The 20,618-nt window shown below is 42.4% G+C and overlaps 1 protein-coding gene across 3 annotated transcripts in view; it reads left to right on the top strand.

Moving 5' to 3' along the window:
• TMCC2 (transmembrane and coiled-coil domain family 2) overlaps positions 1-20,139 on the top strand; it is a 101,214-nt gene extending 81,075 nt beyond the window's left edge. For all 3 annotated transcript variants that reach the window (XM_015419353.1, XM_015419351.1, XM_015419352.1), the window contains 3 exons: positions 7,815-8,749; positions 13,932-14,067; positions 15,892-20,139. In XM_015419353.1, the coding sequence (XP_015274839.1) occupies positions 7,815-8,749; positions 13,932-14,067; positions 15,892-16,203 (1,383 nt within the window). In that variant the 3' untranslated portion in view covers positions 16,204-20,139. The remainder of the gene's footprint in view (positions 1-7,814; positions 8,750-13,931; positions 14,068-15,891) is intronic.
• The last annotated feature ends 479 nt before the right edge of the window (positions 20,140-20,618 follow it).

The raw sequence follows: 20,618 nt of genomic DNA, 5'->3' as shown, positions 1-20,618 counted from the left end.
GCAACCTCTTCTTTCAAACAACATTTTATTTTAAAAAGTTCTTTTAAAGAATCCTAGAACTACTGTGTAAAGATATAACTTGCTACAGGCTCGTAGCAAGAATTCAGATGTTCAGTGCTCGTGCATTTAACTGTGGAAGCTTCAACCTCCCTGTGGGTTTGTGTAGACAGTACACAATATTTTTGGCTGTATTCACATTCTGTCTGTAATGTGCATTAATATTTTCACTGTCTGGTCATCATCTTCCTTTATTCAGACAATGAAATACATTTCCCCCAATTTTCCTTTGTAGATATTTATTAATTTATTTTGGAAGTAGCCTGCCCCTTTTAGGCAGGATGGTCCTATTGTGCTCAAAGAAGAAGAAGAAGAAATCAAAACAGGACAGTCAGCCAGGGAACTGTAACTTCTTGTACTGTTTATACGTTGACTATTTTAGACTGCTTCACTGTTTATATTGTCTGACTGCTTATACCGTTTATACATTGACTCGTTTGGACAGCTTCACTCTTTATACTGTCCATTTTGGGATTTTTCACAGAAACTATCTCTTATTTACAAACTGACTGTCTTTGGATTTTAGGTAGTAACCATTATCAATACAAATGGCGTTGTGCCTTTCTGTAACCTTTGGTACAGTGTACCTCCTCCTTTCCAGTTGTTAGAAGTGTCTCCCCCTTCCTTCTTTTTTCCTATTGTGAAAAAGAAGAAGATAAGAGATTGGATTTATACCCCACCCTTCACTTGGATTCTCAGAGCATCTTACAAACTCCTTTCCCTTCCCCTCCCCAGAACAGACACCCTGTGAGGTAGGTGGGGCTGAGAGAGCTCTTTGCAGAGCTGTCTGTGAGAGAACAGCTCTGGTAGAACCATGGCTTGCCCAAGGTCATTCAGCAGCTGCAGGTGGGAGTGGGGAATCAAACCCAGTTCTCCCAGATTAGAGTCCGTGCACTTAACCACTACACCAAACTGGCTCTCATTGTATTGTATTGTGCTCGATACAATTCATTTTTGGAACATTTCACATATGATGCAGTGCAATTTCATACCTACAATGATTATACACTTAACAGGGAGCTGCAGCCAACTTTGAAATCCTGACAAACATGCCTGCTGTCGTCTGTTTTTGTAAACACATTTTTGTCATATTTATTTTTTGTCGTATTGTCGTTTTTAGGTTTACACTTAAAACCAAAATGGCTATTATAGACCTTTTTCTGTGGGAAAGGTGACTGCTAGCATTACAAATACCTGTCGGATGGGATCTGATCATATGATTGCCAAGCACATCAGTAGTCCCTCTACCATGCACCCCCTACCCTCATAGTTGAGGAGTGCCTGCCAATTTACTGTCAGTTTGGCTGTTCTCTCTTCTTATTTGAAAGCTGTGAGTTTACCCTCACTTCTGCTTAGAGACTTGACAGTGTGTTTAAAAGCTTACCTTGATTCAAAATACATAATGACTGGGTAATTCACAGAGTTGCCAACTTCCAGGTAGTGGCTGGAGATCTCCTGGGATTACAACTGATCTCCAGGTGACAGAGATCAGTTCACCTGGAGAAAATGGCTGCTTTCGAGGGTGGGCTCTATGGCATTATACCACATTTTAGTCCAGTTGAAATCAAATGTCCAGGCATTTCCCAATCCTCCCTAGTAATTCAGTGAGTGGGTGGGGATTTCCACTTGAGAAGGCAGGGAGGGAAGAAAGGAAGGAAGGACAGAGGTTCAGGTTCGTCATGCTCTAGAAAATTCGTATAAGCAGTCATACCAAGGAAGGATATGTTCATTTTGACCCATCAGTGTTTTTGTTTGTCAGTGGCCATTGTGTCGTGTGGTCATTGTGTCTTGTCTAGGAATCTGGAAGTCTGTGACCTTGCATTTCTATTTGAATCATGCTTTTAACTGTACTTGTCAATGTGTCTAAGAAAGGAGACCAGCATAAAATCAGAGAAGTCTTGAAAAGTGCCAGAGCTTGGCCAAAGGGTTGCCACTCCTAAATAAGGAACATGCTATGGGATCATAAGACATCTTACTTGTATCAGAACATCACCAGTACTCTATTAGATTATATTTTCCTAGCAGTGCATTAAAATTGCTTGTTACAGTTATTATGCATATTTTTTCCATGAGCATTTCTGAAATAAACACAAAACAGTTCCTTGAAATAAAGAACAGGAGGGAAGCACTACTTGGCACTACAAATCCCCCCCAGCTGTAATACTCAGGACTTTTTTTCTGGGGGAATGTGCCGGGACAGAGTTCCAGAACCTCTTCCACAAAAGTCTTTTTCAAATGTTTAAAAGTTTATGAGGTTTCAGTATACGGATTGAAAACTTCATTTCCCGCTTCAGAGTTCCAGCACCTCTCTCTCTCTCTTTTTTTAAAGCACCCTGGTCATACTGATCTAGCAACTAGAAATATATATAACTTCTACAACAAGAGTGTTCGAAGCAGAGAAATAGGATGCTTGCATTTACAAATTGGAAATGTCCATCCTAACACTTTGGAAAGGTAGACAAAAGCAGAAACCCAAGTATGATGTAATAATAAAATGTGGGTACAAATAAGCTTGTGAGTCATGGTATATCTTGTAGAGGGTGGATAGTTTTAACTGAATGGAATGAAACTATGCCAGATTACATCCACAACTAGAGATCCTTAAAGAAAACCCATGTTTAGAAATATGGCATTACACCCTGTCACCACCACCGGACTGTGATTTTCCAGACTGTGACTGAAAGTGGTGAGATAGGGCTCATTTTTCTACTGCTATTTTATAATAGGGATTTCTCCATATATGCATGAGTTATGTACTGTCCTACTGAAAAAGGGAACTGAGTGATCAGGTCTTTGCAATAAATGCACAATCTAAGAAAATAAACTTGTGCAACTTCTCCAATGAATTGGCTTGGTTTCCTCTGTCAGTTTCATCAGGGCTGCTGTCTCTAGTTTGCTTTTATCTTTACCATGCACAAAATAGTACGTATGAAAAATTCATTTCCTGCAATGGGTTCCAGTTCAATTCCTGCAACTCAATAGGAGACAAGGAAAAACTCTTGTTTTTGGAGCCCTGCCCCCCCCCCCCCCCCCCCCAAGAAGCACAGGAGCTAAGAATAGCCAAGCAGGTAGTGTTTGTAAAGTCTGCAATTTTTTTTTACAAAAGTGCTGATCTAATAAGGCTGAGGCAAGTTTGTGGCTGCTCCGTATAATGTTGTTCGTGGGTTGTATTTTTGCCTCCTGCTTTCCTCCAGCAAATACAGTAGGATGTCTGAAGCAGAAAGATAACAGTTGCTAGGGGAGGTCTCCAATAGCTTTCTGGATAGCCTTGATGTTGTTTCCTTGTGGTTTTTCTTTGCCTGGGATCTCCCATTGCTCAGCAGCAAGACTTAAACTACTATAAGAATGAAGAGAGTAATGGAGCTGGATGAACATTATAAGGTAGGCTGTAAAGGTTGGCTTGGTGTGCAATTTGAAGTTACAAACCGGTAGCTGTGTCCCCCAAGAAAGAATTCCTGGGACATTTACCTTCATCCTATCAACAGAATGTTGAGCCCTTCTGTAGAGTTAGCAATTTTGACTTCAAATTCCTAGCTAAAGCCTCATCAGTTCATGGGAGATAATGGGATAATTTGAGGCCTGTTTCAGCCAGCATGAATAATAGGACCTCATGATAAATATATTGTAAAATGTTAATATGTTGTTTTAGAAGCTAGGAAACAAAAGTGTGACTTGAGGCCCATACTCAGCAGCATTGGACAGCTATCCAGGTCCCACAGATAACAGATGGCCCATCAAGCTGAGAACTAAACTAAATGCAGTTCCTAATCCACCCCCAAGCCAGCCTCTTCCCAGTACTGTATTTGGGGAACAAGCAGAGAAGGGGTGTGGAGTAGACCTCTGCCATAGACCAGATAGTGTGACCTTGGGGCACGTACATCAAAATATAATTTTTCCAAAATATAGAAGCATTGGCATACAATCAAAAGTTGCATTATTCTACTGCTGACAATTCAGGTGAATATGTTGGTAAAAATGTTGAAGACAAAGGTTCTGATGTCTCACTGAAAGCTTGTTTGCAAATGGTATTTTGGAAATGTTAACAACTGGTAAACAAAGGGTAATGCTGTGTTTTTTCCAAGCAATGCCTATATAGATTGGAAGAAAGGTGAGCAGGATTACCTTTTTTTCTTTTTTGGTGAGTATTTGTGTGCGTGTATGTATGTATGCCTGGAAGTCATGGCTGACTTCTGGCAACCCCTAGTGAGGCTCAGACGTTTCAGAGAGGTGGTTTACTTCCTCTGCGTCCCAGTCCTGGTATTCCTTGGAGGTCTACCTTCAAAGTACTTGGCAGGGTTGGCCCTGCTTAGTTTCCAAGACCTGATGAGATCGGGCTTGCCTGGGCTACCCAGGTCAGGGTGGTGAGCAGGATTCCCTGATATTCTAGTATGTCTAATTATCTACCACAATTTGATCCTAATGTTGGTGGAGTATTTGAGATACTTATGCAGGGTATCATAGGTTTTGGAAAGGGATGGGGGATCTCATGGTTTCATAGCTGGTTTTAGCAAGCACCTGAATTGTCACATCTAAAGAAGGCAAAACTTAAGAAGTCTTTTTTTTACTGTGTGAAAATTCAGGTTTGAAAAGGGATTAAATTATGTTATGTAAATTAGTTCCACAAAATATGTGCAGAAAAGTATATTAGTCACATAACTGCAGTGATCACATGGCAGCTTAGTTTTGCTTTTGCTATTCAGCTGTCATGGGTACAACTTGGTTACCCACATGACTTCAGGACCCATCGGTGATAGTATGAATTGGCCGTCAGCCAGACAGGAGGTTTAGTAGGAAGAGAATCTAATGTAAGCTGCTCTACAAAGGCCTTGTTCCCTTAATGATAAATATATGGTCTTTGATGTTCTGTTAACACAGTTCTTTATAACCAGTATCTTTGGGTAGGTTTGCATAATATTTTTTTAATTCACACTAGCAGGGCTGACTTGTATATTCTCTCACATGACGCCTTGCTCGGGTGTAAAATAGTTGGGCAGTTCCTGGAGATATGGGGGCAGGGTATGTGGAGGGGAGAGGCCTCAGTGGGTATAATGCCAATAGAGTCTAAAAAAAGCAATCATTTTCTCAAGGGGAACTGATCTCTGTAGGCTGGAGATCAGTTGTAGTTCTGGGTGATCTCCTTGAAGTTGGGAACCCCATGTGCTGGGAGAGATTCAGACCGTGCTCTTGGGTTCTGCTCCTGACCTCCTTGAGTTCCATACATACATCCAAGTGGATTTCATGTGGACAAAAATTTATTGTCTTAAATGGCCTTTAACTCTAGCTATTCACTGTGGAATGCTTTCTTAGTACTGCATGGAAAAATCAACATTTCTCAAGAATGTTCCTACTGTACGGGATCTTTCCGTGAAAACAGTGTTGAAGTGAATTCTTCAGAATATATTTTACTTTTGGCATATCTTCATAGCTATTCATATGGCACTTCAGTTTGCATTAAAAATCAATGAGTGACAAGTTCTACTTTTTCAGAAAGGAAAGCAGTGATCCCTAGGGGCCTTGTGTTCAAAGATGGGAGACAACAAGCAGTGCTATTCTAAGCAGAGTCACATGCCTCTAAACTCACTGATCTTATGTGTAACTGTTCAGGATTGCACTGAAGCAGGGTTGCTAGATCTTCACGATGCGCTGGGGGTGGGTGGGAAGGGAGCCTTCTGGGAGTGGCGTGGGGTTCCACCACAAACAGCCATGTCGCACCACAACGCCCCCAATGCAGTGACGTCACATGGAAGTGGCATCAACATGTTGAGTGGCAACGCTCTGACTTGAGGGCAAAGCTCTGTGGTAAAATTACCCTCAAACCATAGAGATTTGCCCCAAACCCAGAGCATCGCTGCACAATGTCCCTGATGGGATGATGTCATTTTGTCAGGGCCATTACTGCATGACGTTGGTGTTTGGGGGTGGAGGGGAGGGTGGCAGCAGGCAGAAGCCCCCCAAAAAGCAAAGGAGCCCCCGCCCCCACCTGAGGAATGGGAGCCCTACACTGAAGGCTTGATAGATTCTGGAACAACTTTGTGTGCACACCAGGCCTCTGGAAGGCAAGAGGCTTCTCAAATTCTTAATGATATCATTAGTAATATAATTATCCTTTTTTTGAAACTCCAGTGTCAGTGAGCCTGCTACAGGATTACTTCGTCTGAGTGAAATCAACACAAAGAAGGCACATAAAATAAGGTTGCCTACTCTAGCTCCTTGGAGATTTCCAGGTGGATCCTGGGGAGGGCAGGGTTTGGGGAGAGGAGTTACCTCAATGGGTAACGCCACAGAGTCCACCCTCCAAAGCAGCCCTTTTCTCCAGGGGAACTGATCTGTGTAGTCTGGAGATCAGTTGTAATTCCAGGAGATCTCCCGGCCCCAACTGGAGGTTGGCAACCCTACATAGAACCACCTGACGCATATCTTAAGAGAAATTCTCAATGCTACTTTCAGTTTTGCTTATGACTTTGTACATTGCTTGGTACAAAGTTTGACTCTCTGTTTTCTAATTTTCTTTGCTTGAGCAGTTTGATCAAGCCGAATGCAAAATGCCATGAATCAGTCTTCATCTGATCAGTGAAGGGAAAGCAAATCAAGGGAACAATTCACAGATCACTGATGAATTAATCCAGCGAAAGTCATTAAACCATAAAGAAGAAGAAGAAGAGATTGGATTTATACCCCGCCCTTCACTACCTAAAGGTGCCTCAGAGCGGTCCTTTCCCTTCCCCTCCCCACAACAGACACCCTGTGAGGTAGGTGGGGCTGAGAGAGCTCTTGACAGAAACTGCTCTTCTTCAAGAACAGCTGTGCCAGAGCTACAGCTTGCCCAAGGTCATCCAGCCAGGTGCAAGTGGAGGAGTGGGGAATCCAACCCGGTTCTCCCAGATTAGTTTTTTCCAGGTCTTAACCAGATTGTTGATGACTTTTAGATTTCTAAATAGAGTAAAAAATTCAACATCCATCTGCTCATTTGTTCGTACCAGTTCAGAGTTTCGCTAGGGCTTGCTCAAGCTTTGAGTTCATTGGTAGAGTAATTAATTAAAGCTTTAGCTGCAGATTAAAGTAGGCCTCCAGTTAATTTGGGGGCTGAGATAGAAGGATACACTTCCATGTTGGATATGCTCGCTAGCTTTTCCTTTTCTGCGCAGAATGAGAAAGTAACATATAACTGGGTTTATTCTACTGATTTGAATTAAAAGATACCAGGACTTTTGCTTTTGTGTGAAACCACTATGCCTTTCCCATTAACAATAAGGAACTGCAGGAAGCTAAAGCAGATGGGACCAGCTGAGATCAAAGCTAATATATTTAAATCTGAATTTTCCATAATAGTGATGGCATATGAACATTTCTTTTACATAATTTGCTCTAGCGTGTTAGGGAATGGTCTGAATTCCATATTGTTGAAAAAGAAAATATTCAATACAAAGTTTCCTTTTAACTGTTTTTGTTTATTGGATTGTCAACTTACTGTTTAAAGAGTGGCATGTTTTGGTAGCATTCACATTCATATGCACTGTATGAAGTAACCAAATGAAAACCAGAGGATTATTCAATTAAACATCTGTAATCCAATGACATTCTTCTTATTCTCTCATTACTCATCTCCATATAGTTTACTAGTCTCAGTAATTCATCAGCATTACTTTCTCCTTTGCCATCCTTGTCCATCTATCATTGCAACAGTGTATACAGGAAAAAAGACTCTTTATCAGAGCCTTTCCTAATATCTTTCCATGCTCTGTCTTTTCCCCCCACAGTTGGATAAAGGGGACACGAGTCAGCTCAGTCTACCTTCCAACACAAGCCATGGTGATGCTGATGGAAACATCTGCCTTGATGTTCCAGATGGCAACCCAGACCCACAGAGGACAAAAGCTGCCATTGACCATCTTCACCAGAAGATCCTCAAGATCACTGAGCAGATCAAGATTGAGCAGGAGGCACGAGATGACAATGTGGCTGAGTATCTGAAGCTTGCCACCAATGCTGACAAGCAGCAGGCCTCTCGTATCAAGCAGGTCTTTGAGAAAAAGAACCAGAAATCAGCTCAGACCATTGCCCAGTTGCATAAGAAGCTTGAGCACTACCACAAAAAGCTAAAGGAAATTGAACAAAATGGACCCTCACGCCAGCCCAAAGATGTCTTCCGGGACATGCATCAGGGCCTCAAGGATGTAGGGGCCAATGTCCGCTCCAGTATCAGTGGCTTTGGAGGAGGTGTGGTAGAAGGTGTCAAGGGTGGACTGTCAGGCCTTTCCCAAGCCACACATACAGCTGTGGTCTCTAAACCTCGTGAGTTTGCAAGCTTAATCCGCAACAAATTTGGCAGTGCAGATAACATTGCTCACTTAAAGGACACTTTGGATGATGGGCACCCTGAAGAGGCCTCACGAACTCTCAGTGGCAGTGCCACCTTAGTGTCAAGCCCTAAATATGGCAGTGATGATGAGTGCTCCAGTGCCACTTCTGGCTCAGCAGCAGGTAGCAACTCTGGGGCAGGCCCTGCTGCTTTAGGCAGCCCCAAATCTAACACCTTGGAGAGTCACCACTATAATTTTGATACCATCATAGAAGAACTGCGGGAGATAAAAGACATTCAGTCACACCTTGAGGATTCCATGGAAGACCTCAAAACCCAGCTGCAACGAGACTATACTTACATGACTCAGTGCTTGCAAGAGGAGCGTTACAGGTAGGCCGTTGTACATTGTCATCCTTCTCCCAAAAGGGGAACTATTTGTTGCATAAAGTCTTCGTTTTTTTGAATTGTGGACCAGGATTTGTTGGCCTGCCTTTAGTTTGTGGATCTAACAAAGGGTCATGCTGTGGATGAAGCATATAAAGATATTGATATGGGATTAGGTTTCACACTCAGCTGGCAAACTGATTGACAATGCATGTCCCTTTATTTAAAAAACAAACAGGCAACAAGGAGGGAGTCCTATTTATGCCCTAACTCTAGCAGTTTTATTGGGAGCCAGAAAAGCTTCTGGGACATGAGAAGTTGTGGGATTAATTATTCTTTGGCAGGATCACTAGACTGAGAAATGAGATTAAAACTCAATACACACTTAAACAGAAATGTAATATTTCTTCATATAAGCCAGAGAGCTATTAATCATAGATTCTAGCTTCTGGTGTAAGATTATTTTTTTAAAAATACTAAAAATCAGATTATTTGAATTATATATTTAATGTACATTTTATTACATTTACCATACATTATATAATACATTTTATTAGGACCAACCAAAATAGTGTTCATCATAAAACAATTTGAATGCACACAAGTTTTCTTATAGCTCAATCTTAAACCCAGTGCATCACCACCAACAACTCAGTGCCAGCACAGCTAGTTGGTATCCTATGCTTTCTCAGCAGAGAGAAAAAAATAACAAAAATGACACACACACCCCAATGACATGGCAGCATGGCAACTGCACTGGGACACATAGCAAAACCACATCCTCAGTAAGAGAGCATTTATACTTCTAGATTCCATTTAGGTTGTACCTAGTTGCAAACAAAAATGCTCTCATTGCTCTATAGTCACCAGTTTTTATGCATATGTATTCAGGAAATACAGAAATTTCAACATGGGAAATTTGACTTGGAGTCAGTGATTTTACACCAGCTTTCCCCCCCCCCCCCGGTCTTGGTTTAAATTAGTCCTCCTTTCCTATGTTTTGTGAAGAAGTCTACTGAAATAACCTGTACTATGAATTCTTCTAAAGAAAGACACTGCATTATAAGACACAAGAGAAAATGCATTCCTAGCTAAGCACTCAAGGCCAGTCTCATAATCTCTACTTAATGATTAAGATAAAGACCAGAGTCCAAAGGATGCTTTTGCTTAGAGAGACTTAGATTAAAAAATGGGAACCCGCAGTACTTGTGAGGGGATCCCTTCTCCTCTTCCTTTATTTCCTCCCCCCCCACCATCACTGCAGCCAGGTCCAGCGCAGCTCCCAGCCTCTGCCACCAGCCCTCCGATGCTTCTCCCCCCACCCACTGTCCAGAATGACAGCAGCAAGCCCAGCGTGGAGCAGCTGGGACCACCGAAACTTTTCCCTACCCCCTAATGCCAGCGAGCCTGGCCACAGGTCCTGGTCTCTGTTGCCAGACCTGCTGAAGCGTCTGCCCTCCCACCATCAAGGAGGAAAACAGCAGCAAGCCCCACATGCCTCCCAGCTGCCAGGCCCACTGAGGCTTATTTCCCCCTCCACTGATGCCAGCAAATGCTGTGCAGGTCCTTGCCTCAGCTGGACCCACCAAACCTCTCCCCCCCCACACACACCATCAAAGATGACAGCAGCGAACCCTGTGTGGCTTTTGGAGCTACTGAGGCTTGATCACCACCACCACCATCAATGACGCCAGTGAGCCTTATGCAGGTCTGGCCTCTGCTGCCAGGCCTACTGAAGCTCCCCCCCCCCCATATACACACACCATCAAGGAGGAAGATGGTGGTGAGCCATCCAACAGAGGAGGAAGTAGGTTCTTCGTCTGCACATGCTCAGACAATGAATGGGTTTTGTGAGGGGAATTTAACCCCCCCAATGTATTTTTTTTAATTCAGATTTTTCTGCAAACTTGGGGAGTATCCCAAGTTTGCATAACTATCTATTTTGGGTAAACAGATGCGTAGATTCTAGCCAATAAGGAAAGCTAGAATTTTGTTTTCAAAGTATTTTTATGATAATATCCTCACTGTCCCAATCCAAGGACTTGGGAAGACCAAACTAGATATGACGGGGAGAATGGTCACCCCAAATGACAGGGGAAAGTGATATATGTGGAGATTTTCCACTGATCCAGCACCACTGTCACAAGAGAAGATTCATATATGTATCACAGTGGATGGGTTGTGAATATATGTGACAGATTATGTTTATATTTGATTTTCATGTTGTGCTTTGATGGTTAATTTTTTTCCCCAAGCTGTTTTTAGAAGCTGGGAAATACCATGTACGTTATCAATGATCGCATGGAAAATAGAATTCTTCCTTCCCAAAGCCAGTCTTTATCACATACTGCTCCCATTCCCATTGTTTTTTATTCATCCCCATTTGTATCTTTTTAGGCCCTTAAAAAGACAGTTATGAAACCTCTTCAAATATTATGAAGTACACAGGTTGGTTCTGGGGTTCCCCCCCCAATGCCAGATGTAACACAGTTACACATGAGGTATGGGTTCTCCTCAGTTCCTGTATGTGCAGTAGCTAAGTAGGATCACAACCATAGTGCACATAGAGAAAGGGTCTTTTGGACTGTTCTGAACCAAAAACAGTCCTGGGGGTGCTATTGGGCTTTTGGGGAAAGCCCACATGTGTCCCAAGGGAACCCCATGGTATCTTGAAATTGCTGGGGCTGTTTCAGGTGGGGAAAATAGTACAGGGTGAAAAGATTAGAACCATGGTCCATAGTTTAATATGGCACCATAGGCATGGGATTTGGGGACAACCCACAAATAATGACTGGTATTATTTTATCTGACACAGGATAGAGACCTGTGTACTCCATAACGCCAATCTACAGTCCTATGTAATTTACTAAGAAGTTCCTGCCAACCTAGCAGTTCGAAAGCAAGAAATTGCAAGTAGATAAATAGGTACCACTTCGGTGGGAAGGTAACAGCGTTCCATGCGCCTTGGTGTTTAGTCATGCCGGCCACATGACCACGGAAACGTCTTCGGACAGCGCTGGCTCTTTGGCTTTGAAACGGAGATGAGCACCGCAACCCTAGAGTCGGACTCGACTGGCTTTCGAGCAAGGGAACCTTTACCTTTTTAAGTGCCACCGAATGCACAGAATCAAGATGTCAGATGTGTAATGTTTGGTTAACTATGAACTGTGTAAGGGTAAATCCACACTGGTCAATTCTGGCATCTTGCAGTCTGCATCTGAAATTATGCCTATTACCAGACTTACTAATGTGAACTTGTGTACTTTATAGACTGTTCAGTACTGTCTCTAAGTGGTAGCAGTGGTGATTTGGATAGACATCTCATGTTTTTTCATCTCTGTTATTGTCCTATTAGTCTCCCTTCAATTTTAAAAAAGTGTTTTTGCCTCATAATAGGTCCATTCCTTTATGTATCTGTGCAAATTTGGCATGGTTAAGAGAAAAATGACCCTTACTCCCAAATGAAAATAGCAGCCTGTTTGTTATGAGAGGTAGGTGGCAGTACCGAAAAAGGTACACTGCTCAAGACATTCTGCAAGGGGAAGAAACAGTGTTGAGAAACAAAATAATTCAGGCTGTAATTGAGCTATGCCTGTGTGGATGCAGCCTACGAAAATTGCTGATGCTCTTTGCTGGCTCTTTTGCTGACTTAATCAATAAATGAGGTGGTGGCTTTGATTCAGTTGTTAAATAGTGCAATTGTCCCTAGGCTATTCTTCATGATTTCTCTTCAAGGCACATCTGCCATCAAATTATTTTTCTTGCAGCTATTGGCTGATTGCCAGCTAAATGTGATACCTGATCCTGTTTCTTACCAGCACCTTCTTAAGAGATTACTTGCACATGTAAATCATAAATAACACCACAGATAGATCTTTTCATTTTTCACTCCACATCATAGATGAAATGTTTGATGAGTGAGTTCATTCAGGGTCAAACTGTTAATTATATTCAAATAGGTATATAACTAAGCTCAAGAGCCTACTGTCAGGCATCTTTGCTTCAGGTGCCCCTGCCATCTGAGACTAGATGAGTGGCAACCTGTGGAAGGGCTTTCTTGACTTTTGGCATCAAAACTTTGGAACTCCCTCTCCATGGAGATTTGTCTGTGTCCCTCTGTCATTGTCTTCCACCAGCAAGTGAAGACTTTTTTTCCATTTGGAATATCCCCAGCAAACTTATTGACCCTTATCCCTGGTGGTGTTGCATTTGTAAATTTGTATGTTTTTATTACATTTTAATTTACATATGCAGTTTTAATGTTTTAAACATTTTAATGCCTTGATGTTTGCCGCCTTGGGGGCCCTATTTTGGTTGAAAGGCAGCACAGAAATGTTTTAAATAAAATGATATATAATAAATTTTATGATTCCCCTGGCACTTTAAAGAAAAAATATGGTAAAGAGACAGTTCATGGGATGCTTCCTTTACTGCTGTTTTTGACTTGCTATTTGCTTACAAGTGCTGATCTTTTTGCTTGATTCAATAGCTTAATTACGGGTGTTGGTCCGTAGGTTTGTATTACCCATTCAGGTGCCTGATTTTTCAGCAAGTATTGTGGTCTATGGTAAGTGCAGGAATGATACTCATGCACTGTGTGCTATTACACAATGTTAATTCTGATCCATATTATCTCTGATCTCTCAATAAGGTGCCTGAGGGGGTGGATGGAGAGGCCCTGGATGACTCATTGTATGTCCGATTGTAATTCCTTATAGGGCTCCTCTTCTGTCCATGGTCAAAGTTATAGCAAAACCCCAAAGGGGTCCTGAGAGGCTGTGGCAGAGATATATCAAAAAAGTCAAAAATCTTGGAAAAGTCATCAAGTACTCTTACTACCTTATATGATCCTTTGTCTAGATCTCTTATCCGGGACCTTTGGCCGGGCTGTTTATCCATGCATTTTCTTGTATTGTTTGAGCTGAAGGCAGTACTAAGGTTGGAGCAGTTTGTATTTGGTAATTCCATCAGTATTGCCATTTTCATTGTTGAAATCCTTTAACATCTGTAGCTCTTTGTCAATCAGCTTTGGCTTTTGGATAACAAAGCGGTCGATGAGAGCTCCGAGCCCCATAAGGGTAGAAATATTAACTTCTCAAAATGATGCAATATTGCATTGCTGCATGAAATACTGCACCGCTCAGTGTTCTCATCTGCTGCATATTATGTCCTTTCCCCTGCCACACAGATATGAGCGCCTGGAAGAGCAACTGAATGACCTGACAGAACTTCACCAGAATGAGATGACCAATCTCAAACAGGAACTGGCTAGCATGGAGGAGAAGGTGGCTTACCAATCCTATGAGAGGGCCAGGGACATTCAGGTATGGGAAGACATGGGTTGCTTGCACTGTCACTACGTAAACCCCTCTGTTTGTGATTTATGTATTAATTACACATCTCATACTCTTTTCCCAGAGAGCTTAGAATAGCTTTCATATAGATTTCAGGAGGTCTCCAGTTCAACCAATGAGATTTGAGCCCAGTAGCACCTTTGAGCCAGTATGACAGCTTCATATGACTGATTTGAAAGGGCAGGGCTGTGACTCAGTGCTCCAGCATCTGCTTTGCATGCAGAAGGTCCTGGGTTCAATTCTCCAGTTCAAATGGAGCAGGTGGTAGGAGATGTGAAAGACCTCTGCCTGAGAACTTGGAGAGCTGCTGCCAGTCAGAGTAGACAATACTGGTCTAGATACACTATTGGCCTGACTCACAGTGCGGAAGCTTCATGTGATCAGGTTTGTAGATGACATAGGCTTGCCAAGCCCCCCCGGGGGGCGGCGGGATCGGGCCCCGGGGGGAACTCCACCCCGACGTGCACGTCACCAGAAAGTGACGCGACCACGCCGGGCACGCTGGGGGTGGGGCCACAGTCATCCGAGGGAAAACTCTATGGTCGACCCGGGAGTCCCCCGCTTCAGGACAAGGTATGACTTAGCAACCCTAAGATGACACCATGAAATACGTTTAAAGTAGCCTTTGAATGATCTCCAGGCCTGTCCCAGCCATGTCTCTTCCTTCATAAGTATCAGTGGCACTTTGGTGCTCCACGCCCATACTAGACAATGTTGTTTCAGAAGCACAGTGCAATGCTAGTACACTGGTCACATTGTTTTTTGATGGTGCAATGTTTTATAGGCTTGAACAATATGTATCTTAATGGAAATGGGCATAGGATACTCAAGTGCAAATCCTTGGCCATGCTTAATGCTTACCTCATTCTTAGCCTAATCTATTTTATAGAGTTGCTGTGAAGGGTGAGGCACTTTGAATTGTGAAAGTATAAACATTGTTATGAGGAAAGGGCAGATTTAAAATAATTCTGCATTAGGCAAATGAACGCCGTGTCCACTGAGTTCTCTCTCCTTTTGAATATGTCTACATCCTGCTCTTCCCTAGGTCTCCTCTCCAGATTACTGACCAGTTCCATATTTGCTTAGAGTCAGTAATGCTCCCATGATGGCTGTTTCCAATGAATTCACGGGCTGCATCTTCCTCTGGGGTAGCCAGCAATCTGGTGAAAAAAATGACCCATCCTTTAATGGAGGTTTCATGTGTGGAAATCAGCATTTGAAGTTTTCCAAGGCACTGATGTAAATAACATCACCTGGTAAATTACACCCATTAAGTCTCTGTTAATGGGATGGGACATTTTTTTCTCTAGACGGTTGACAACCCTACTTCTCCCACACAGTCACTAAGATTTCTTTCTTGGAATAAACCTTTGGAAGGTAGTAGTGGTACAACTCAGTATCGTGCCACTCACTGCCATGTCCTCAGTTGTGGAAGGTCCTGGAGACCTAGCAGATGTTTGCTGGCAGTATAGTGCAAAGATTTCTACCTTCCAAAGCAGGAGATGCACCATAGATGTCCTGAGACCCTGTGTGGTGTAGCAGTTAAAGTGTCAGACTAGGATCTCAGAGGTCCGAATTCAGGTTCCCTCCTAATCTTGTTGAATTAGCTTGGCCTGCTCTCTCTCTCTCTCTCTCAGTCTAATCTCCTTCACAGGGTTGTTATGAGGAGCAAATGGAGAAGAGAGATCTATGTACACCGCCCTGAGGAATAGCAGGATGAGAGTATACAATAGAAAAACATTGTTAACATTGGTCCAATCCCTCCCCCCCCCCCCCCCCCCCCTGTTCTCCCAGGAAGCTGTGGAATCCTGCCTGACCCGCGTCACCAAGCTAGAGTTGCAGCAGCAACAGCAGCAGGTGGTGCAGCTGGAAGGCGTGGAAAATGCCAATGCCCGAGCCCTGCTGGGCAAATTCATCAATGTCATCTTGGCCTTGATGGCTGTGCTGCTGGTCTTTGTGTCCACTGTTGCCAATTTCATCACGCCCTTGATGAAGACCCGCATGCGCCTCCTGAGCACCACTTTGCTAGTGATTTTTCTCTTCCTCCTCTGGAAACACTGGGACTCCATCACTTATCTCCTGGAACATGTGCTGCTTCCTAGTTGATTCCTCTGCCAGCCAGATGCCAGGGGTTGTGGGGTATTTGCTTCTTCCTGCGGAGAGGGGGCGGAAACAAGGAGGCTTCCAACTCAGTTTCTTTGTTCATTCAGAGTATGTACCCCTCACTTGCTTTCCCGGCACAGCCATCTTTGTACACATCCAGCACCCATCTCAGCAGCAGGGAGTGTAGTTGAATCACGGCTTGTGAGAGGTGAAATAATAACTCCTCTGAGATGCCTTTGCAAGGGATTATGGAGAGGCAGGTGAAGTCCATAAAGAGCTCTGATAGCTTTCCTTTAAAACAGACAAAGTGATGCTGATGGCAAAGCAGATCAGAACGGTGTTCTCTAGAGGAAGATTGTTTTGTTTTTCCTTTCTGAGAAGGATAGTGAAACGCTCATTCTTGAGCACAAGGATAACCTCTGAAGGCAAAAGTTCAGCACTGAAGGTGAACTTTGTTGAAAATTCCTGCCCCATAGGAACATGCACAGAACTGAAGGAATAGAATGTACATATCACACCAGCTTATCCAAATCACAAGGATATTTAATTTCCATTTCTGTAGAACAGCCGATATGCCCTGAAGTATAGTTGGGCATTTTAGTATGAAAGATTTGTCATCCTAGCTGGTTGTTTTTACCAATTAAGTTATCCCCAATGGAGACAGGATCTAAGGAGAGAGTATCTACCATTCTGGTGCAAGCAAACTCAACACCTTTGGATGGATTTGTTTTGTTTCTTCTTTTTGCTTTAGTATGTTACCTTCAGGGACTTACAAGAAATTCTGATATCGCATCTGCAAATCTTACAAGCTTTGCAAATGTGTGTGTGTGTATGTGTGTGTGTCTTAATTTATTGGTTTCAGAGTTCTGTTTCCTTTTCGGAATCATGTACTGGGTAAAATTCAGTTGCCTTTACATCTTCCATAGTCTTAGAGAAACCATAGCTTGGAGAGGAGCTTTTTTGAATGATTTAACAGCACTAAAGCCTCTGTGCAAATCAATGAGTCTTCAGGATTTTGGCAAGGTTTTATCAAATTGTACCAAGAGAAGATTTACCTGTTACTTGCTGAAAGAGGCAATTCATCATCTTGGCATATTCAAGCAATGTTATTTACAGAACAATGCTGTAGTGTTGAACAAAGTCCCTGGAACATAGGATCAGGTCCTTTGATGAAGATTTTCTCATAAAAGGGAAAGCAAATGATCAGGTCTTCCATTATGGGCTCTGCTGCACTTCTGCCGTTTTTGTTCCAAGAAATCTAAACAAACTACTCATCATTCACACCATTTTGCTTTACAGTAAAACTATTAGGGCCCGGCACATTTTGAAGACTTAAAATGAAATTATCTAGCTGAGGTATTCATGTCTGATGATGTCTTACAATTTTTGGAAGTACAGTTGCTGGCAAAAGAGAGGTGTAATCATAAATTTGGGCCCGGGTGTGGCTACTCAAGGGATGCTGGGAGACCAGAATCATACTGTCCAATACAAAAATTCAGGCTGGATCTGTATGTGCAATGGAGTGAGGTGGTAGAGTCCTGAGATTAGAGAATTGACTGCACTACTTCAGACTGGGGAGGGGTTGTCACGTTTTTAATACTGTTTTACATTTTTTAAAAATCCAAACTCTAGAATCTCGTATAGCAGAGAGTGGGCTAAGCTAGAACCTACTCCTTGACTTGCCAGATTTCTGCTTGTAAGGTAATTTCTCAAATACATGGATTTTTGAAAAATGGTATTCTTTACCCGCAGTTTGAAATGGTTCTGCGTCATGTATAAACCTGACCTTAACTTGCATGTATGCAGCTGTCACTGGAGAGATCTTTGAGCTGTTATCAAATGGGTATGTAAAATGAAAAAGAAAGGCAGTTTTAGGTCAAGAAGTACTAGCATCATATTTGAGTATCCCTTATTTTCTGTAATTGTTGACCCCCATTGTATTTTATGACCCTTTTCATCTAGTGCAAATGACTGAGACAGGAGATCCTAGAATCCAAGTGTTGCCAGATTCCACACAAGGGAGGAGACTTGTGTCATTAGGAATTGAATGGAAGGAAGAATTTTGGCAAATTCAATTCCCACCACCACAACACTACAGTAGGAGAAAGTTCATTCAGCTGAAATTTTTCTTAGAAGTATTAAAGACAGAAAAACTTGTTGGTGACTTGCTTTTCCCTTTATGCTGGACTTTTCTGCTACCTACTTATAAATTTCTCCTTTGTTATGCAAGACACCGTTTCTGATTTTTACAGCGTACCTTTCTAGAAAGGATAATTATCGGTACGGTGAATAGTTTAAAACCACATAACTGGTTCTCAGAACCTGCAGTTTACTTACTTCTTGCATCTAAAAATGGAGATAAAAACATTTTTTCATTTTATTCATTAGGATCTAAGATCAGCCAATGGAGAAAAGTGGCTTCAGTCTGAAGCTAAAGTTAACTGAGCCTCAGAAGGACCCATATCCTCCCATTGCCACCATGTTGTGTAGGATGGATATTTGGCCTGTGGAAGGAGCTGGCTTTTCCTAAGGAAGCCTCTGTTGACAACCCCTTTTCAAAGGCACAATACTGTGGTCTGTCTTTAATAATGTCCAGAGATGTGAAGACCCTAATTTTTTTAAGCATATCCATTTATTTTGTGTATTTTTGGTAGGGGTCAGAAAATTGACATACCTTTTCTGATCAGTTATGGAAAGGGCTGGTTTTCTAGTGCATGGACAATTTTTTAAAGTGATGTTAGGATGAATGTAAGATGAATGTTGGATGAGTTGGAAAAGAGCTCTGAGTGATGAGAATACTAACAGTTCCAGAGTACAAAGATGCAGATGTGTGGGATTGTAGCCTTTACCTTTGCTACCATCCTTGTGCTAACCCTGAGCCAGTCCCTTTCAATTTAATGGATGGGAGGGTCAATTGTGCTGCAGCGGGTTTGCTTGCAGTATGGGTTTAAAGCTGCTGCTGTTCACAACTTTATTTATTTATATTTTTTGTAAATGGGGCTAGAGGAGTGTTCCCATGCTGGCTTAGCACAGCAGGAGGAGGGTATAGCCAGCATGCATTTTACAAAACTGAAAATGTGTTAAAAGTGCAGTTTATTACTGATTGTTTTCATGGTAGGCTGTCTATGCCCATGATCCTCCCACCCGTGTAGATCCTGTGATAAACTAGATATTTTTGAATAGTGTGCTCAAATGTGGAGTGGTAAGAGAATGGCTGGGTGATGTTCCCTGACTTGTGTGCACCAGAAGCAAACAATTGCAATAGTCCTTTGTGGCCTTAGAATCATGATTCCATGGTTTATTTATTGATCTCAGTTCAACTGACAGTCTTTCTCCCCCACCCCAGCCCTTTTCCTTGGCCTTTAAGAAGAGGTGGACATGTGGCAGCACCCTGCATTTCAGTGGAAACGTAAATCAGAAGTTTCTTAAGTTACTTCCATGCCATCATCATCCCCCCAGTACTTGTCTGTAGGTATGGAGGACTTCCATGTCCATGACTGCAAGTGTCCAACAGTGGGTGCACTCACTTGCAGCGCTATCCTGGCAGAAGCAGTGCTTCATGGCTGGAATATTGTGGTTGGCAGCATCATATGATCATTGCAGTTGTATAATCAAGCCTGTGATGATCGCATGAAAGATGTTTCTTGCAACTTGGCTGCTAGTGGTTCCACATCCACTGTGCACAGAAGAACCACGTGGTTTTGTAGTGCTGTGTTAAATTCTCAAGAATGTGGTTGTCTTCTCTCACAGAGGAAGCCTAGGCCCACACCGTGGCATAACCCTTTTCTGATGCTGTTTGATTGTATTTATTATGTATGCTTGAATCTTTTCCCACCTCTGCTCCTTTATTTCCCAATGGGAAGACCATCCAAAGGAAGCACTGGTTTCATTTCACTATATTTTTCCATTCACTTTTCTGAATAAAAAGAATTTTAAAACATTGGCAAAAGAAAAGGCCTTTTATTTTTAATTTCTGCGGATATGAAAGTGGGAGGGGGAAAACCACTTTTCAGAGATATGCATTGCAATGTATCACATGGTAGATGGGAAGAGGTGACTAACTGCAATCCTAAGAACACTTTTCTGAGACTTGCTTCTGAGTAGACCTGCTTAGGATTGCTTCCTTGTCCACTACTATCGAGAAGGTAAGTGTGATGTCATAGTACTATACAAAGGCTTTGTTAAACCACATGGAATCTTAACTTGGCTTTGGGGAGACAGCAGGTTTCTGTATAAGCTTTGAAATGCTTAGGCAGTGAGCTCTCAGAAGCAAGAAAAAAGGGCAGAATGGAACTCCGTCATCAAGGTGAGCCTTCAGTGAGCCTACAGTTCTTTGCATAGTTCTTTGTTCCCTTCCCAACTTCTGGTAAAGCAGATTTATTTTTATTAAAATGTCTGCACCAATTTTCCCCTTATAT

The sequence above is a fragment of the Gekko japonicus genome, unplaced genomic scaffold, assembly GCF_001447785.1.
Source record: "Gekko japonicus isolate JY-2015 unplaced genomic scaffold, Gekko_japonicus_V1.1 scaffold276, whole genome shotgun sequence".
Lineage (NCBI taxonomy): Eukaryota > Metazoa > Chordata > Lepidosauria > Squamata > Gekkonidae > Gekko > Gekko japonicus.
The sequence above is the reverse complement of the archived record's forward strand: the minus strand, read 5'-3'. Positions and strand labels throughout refer to the sequence as shown.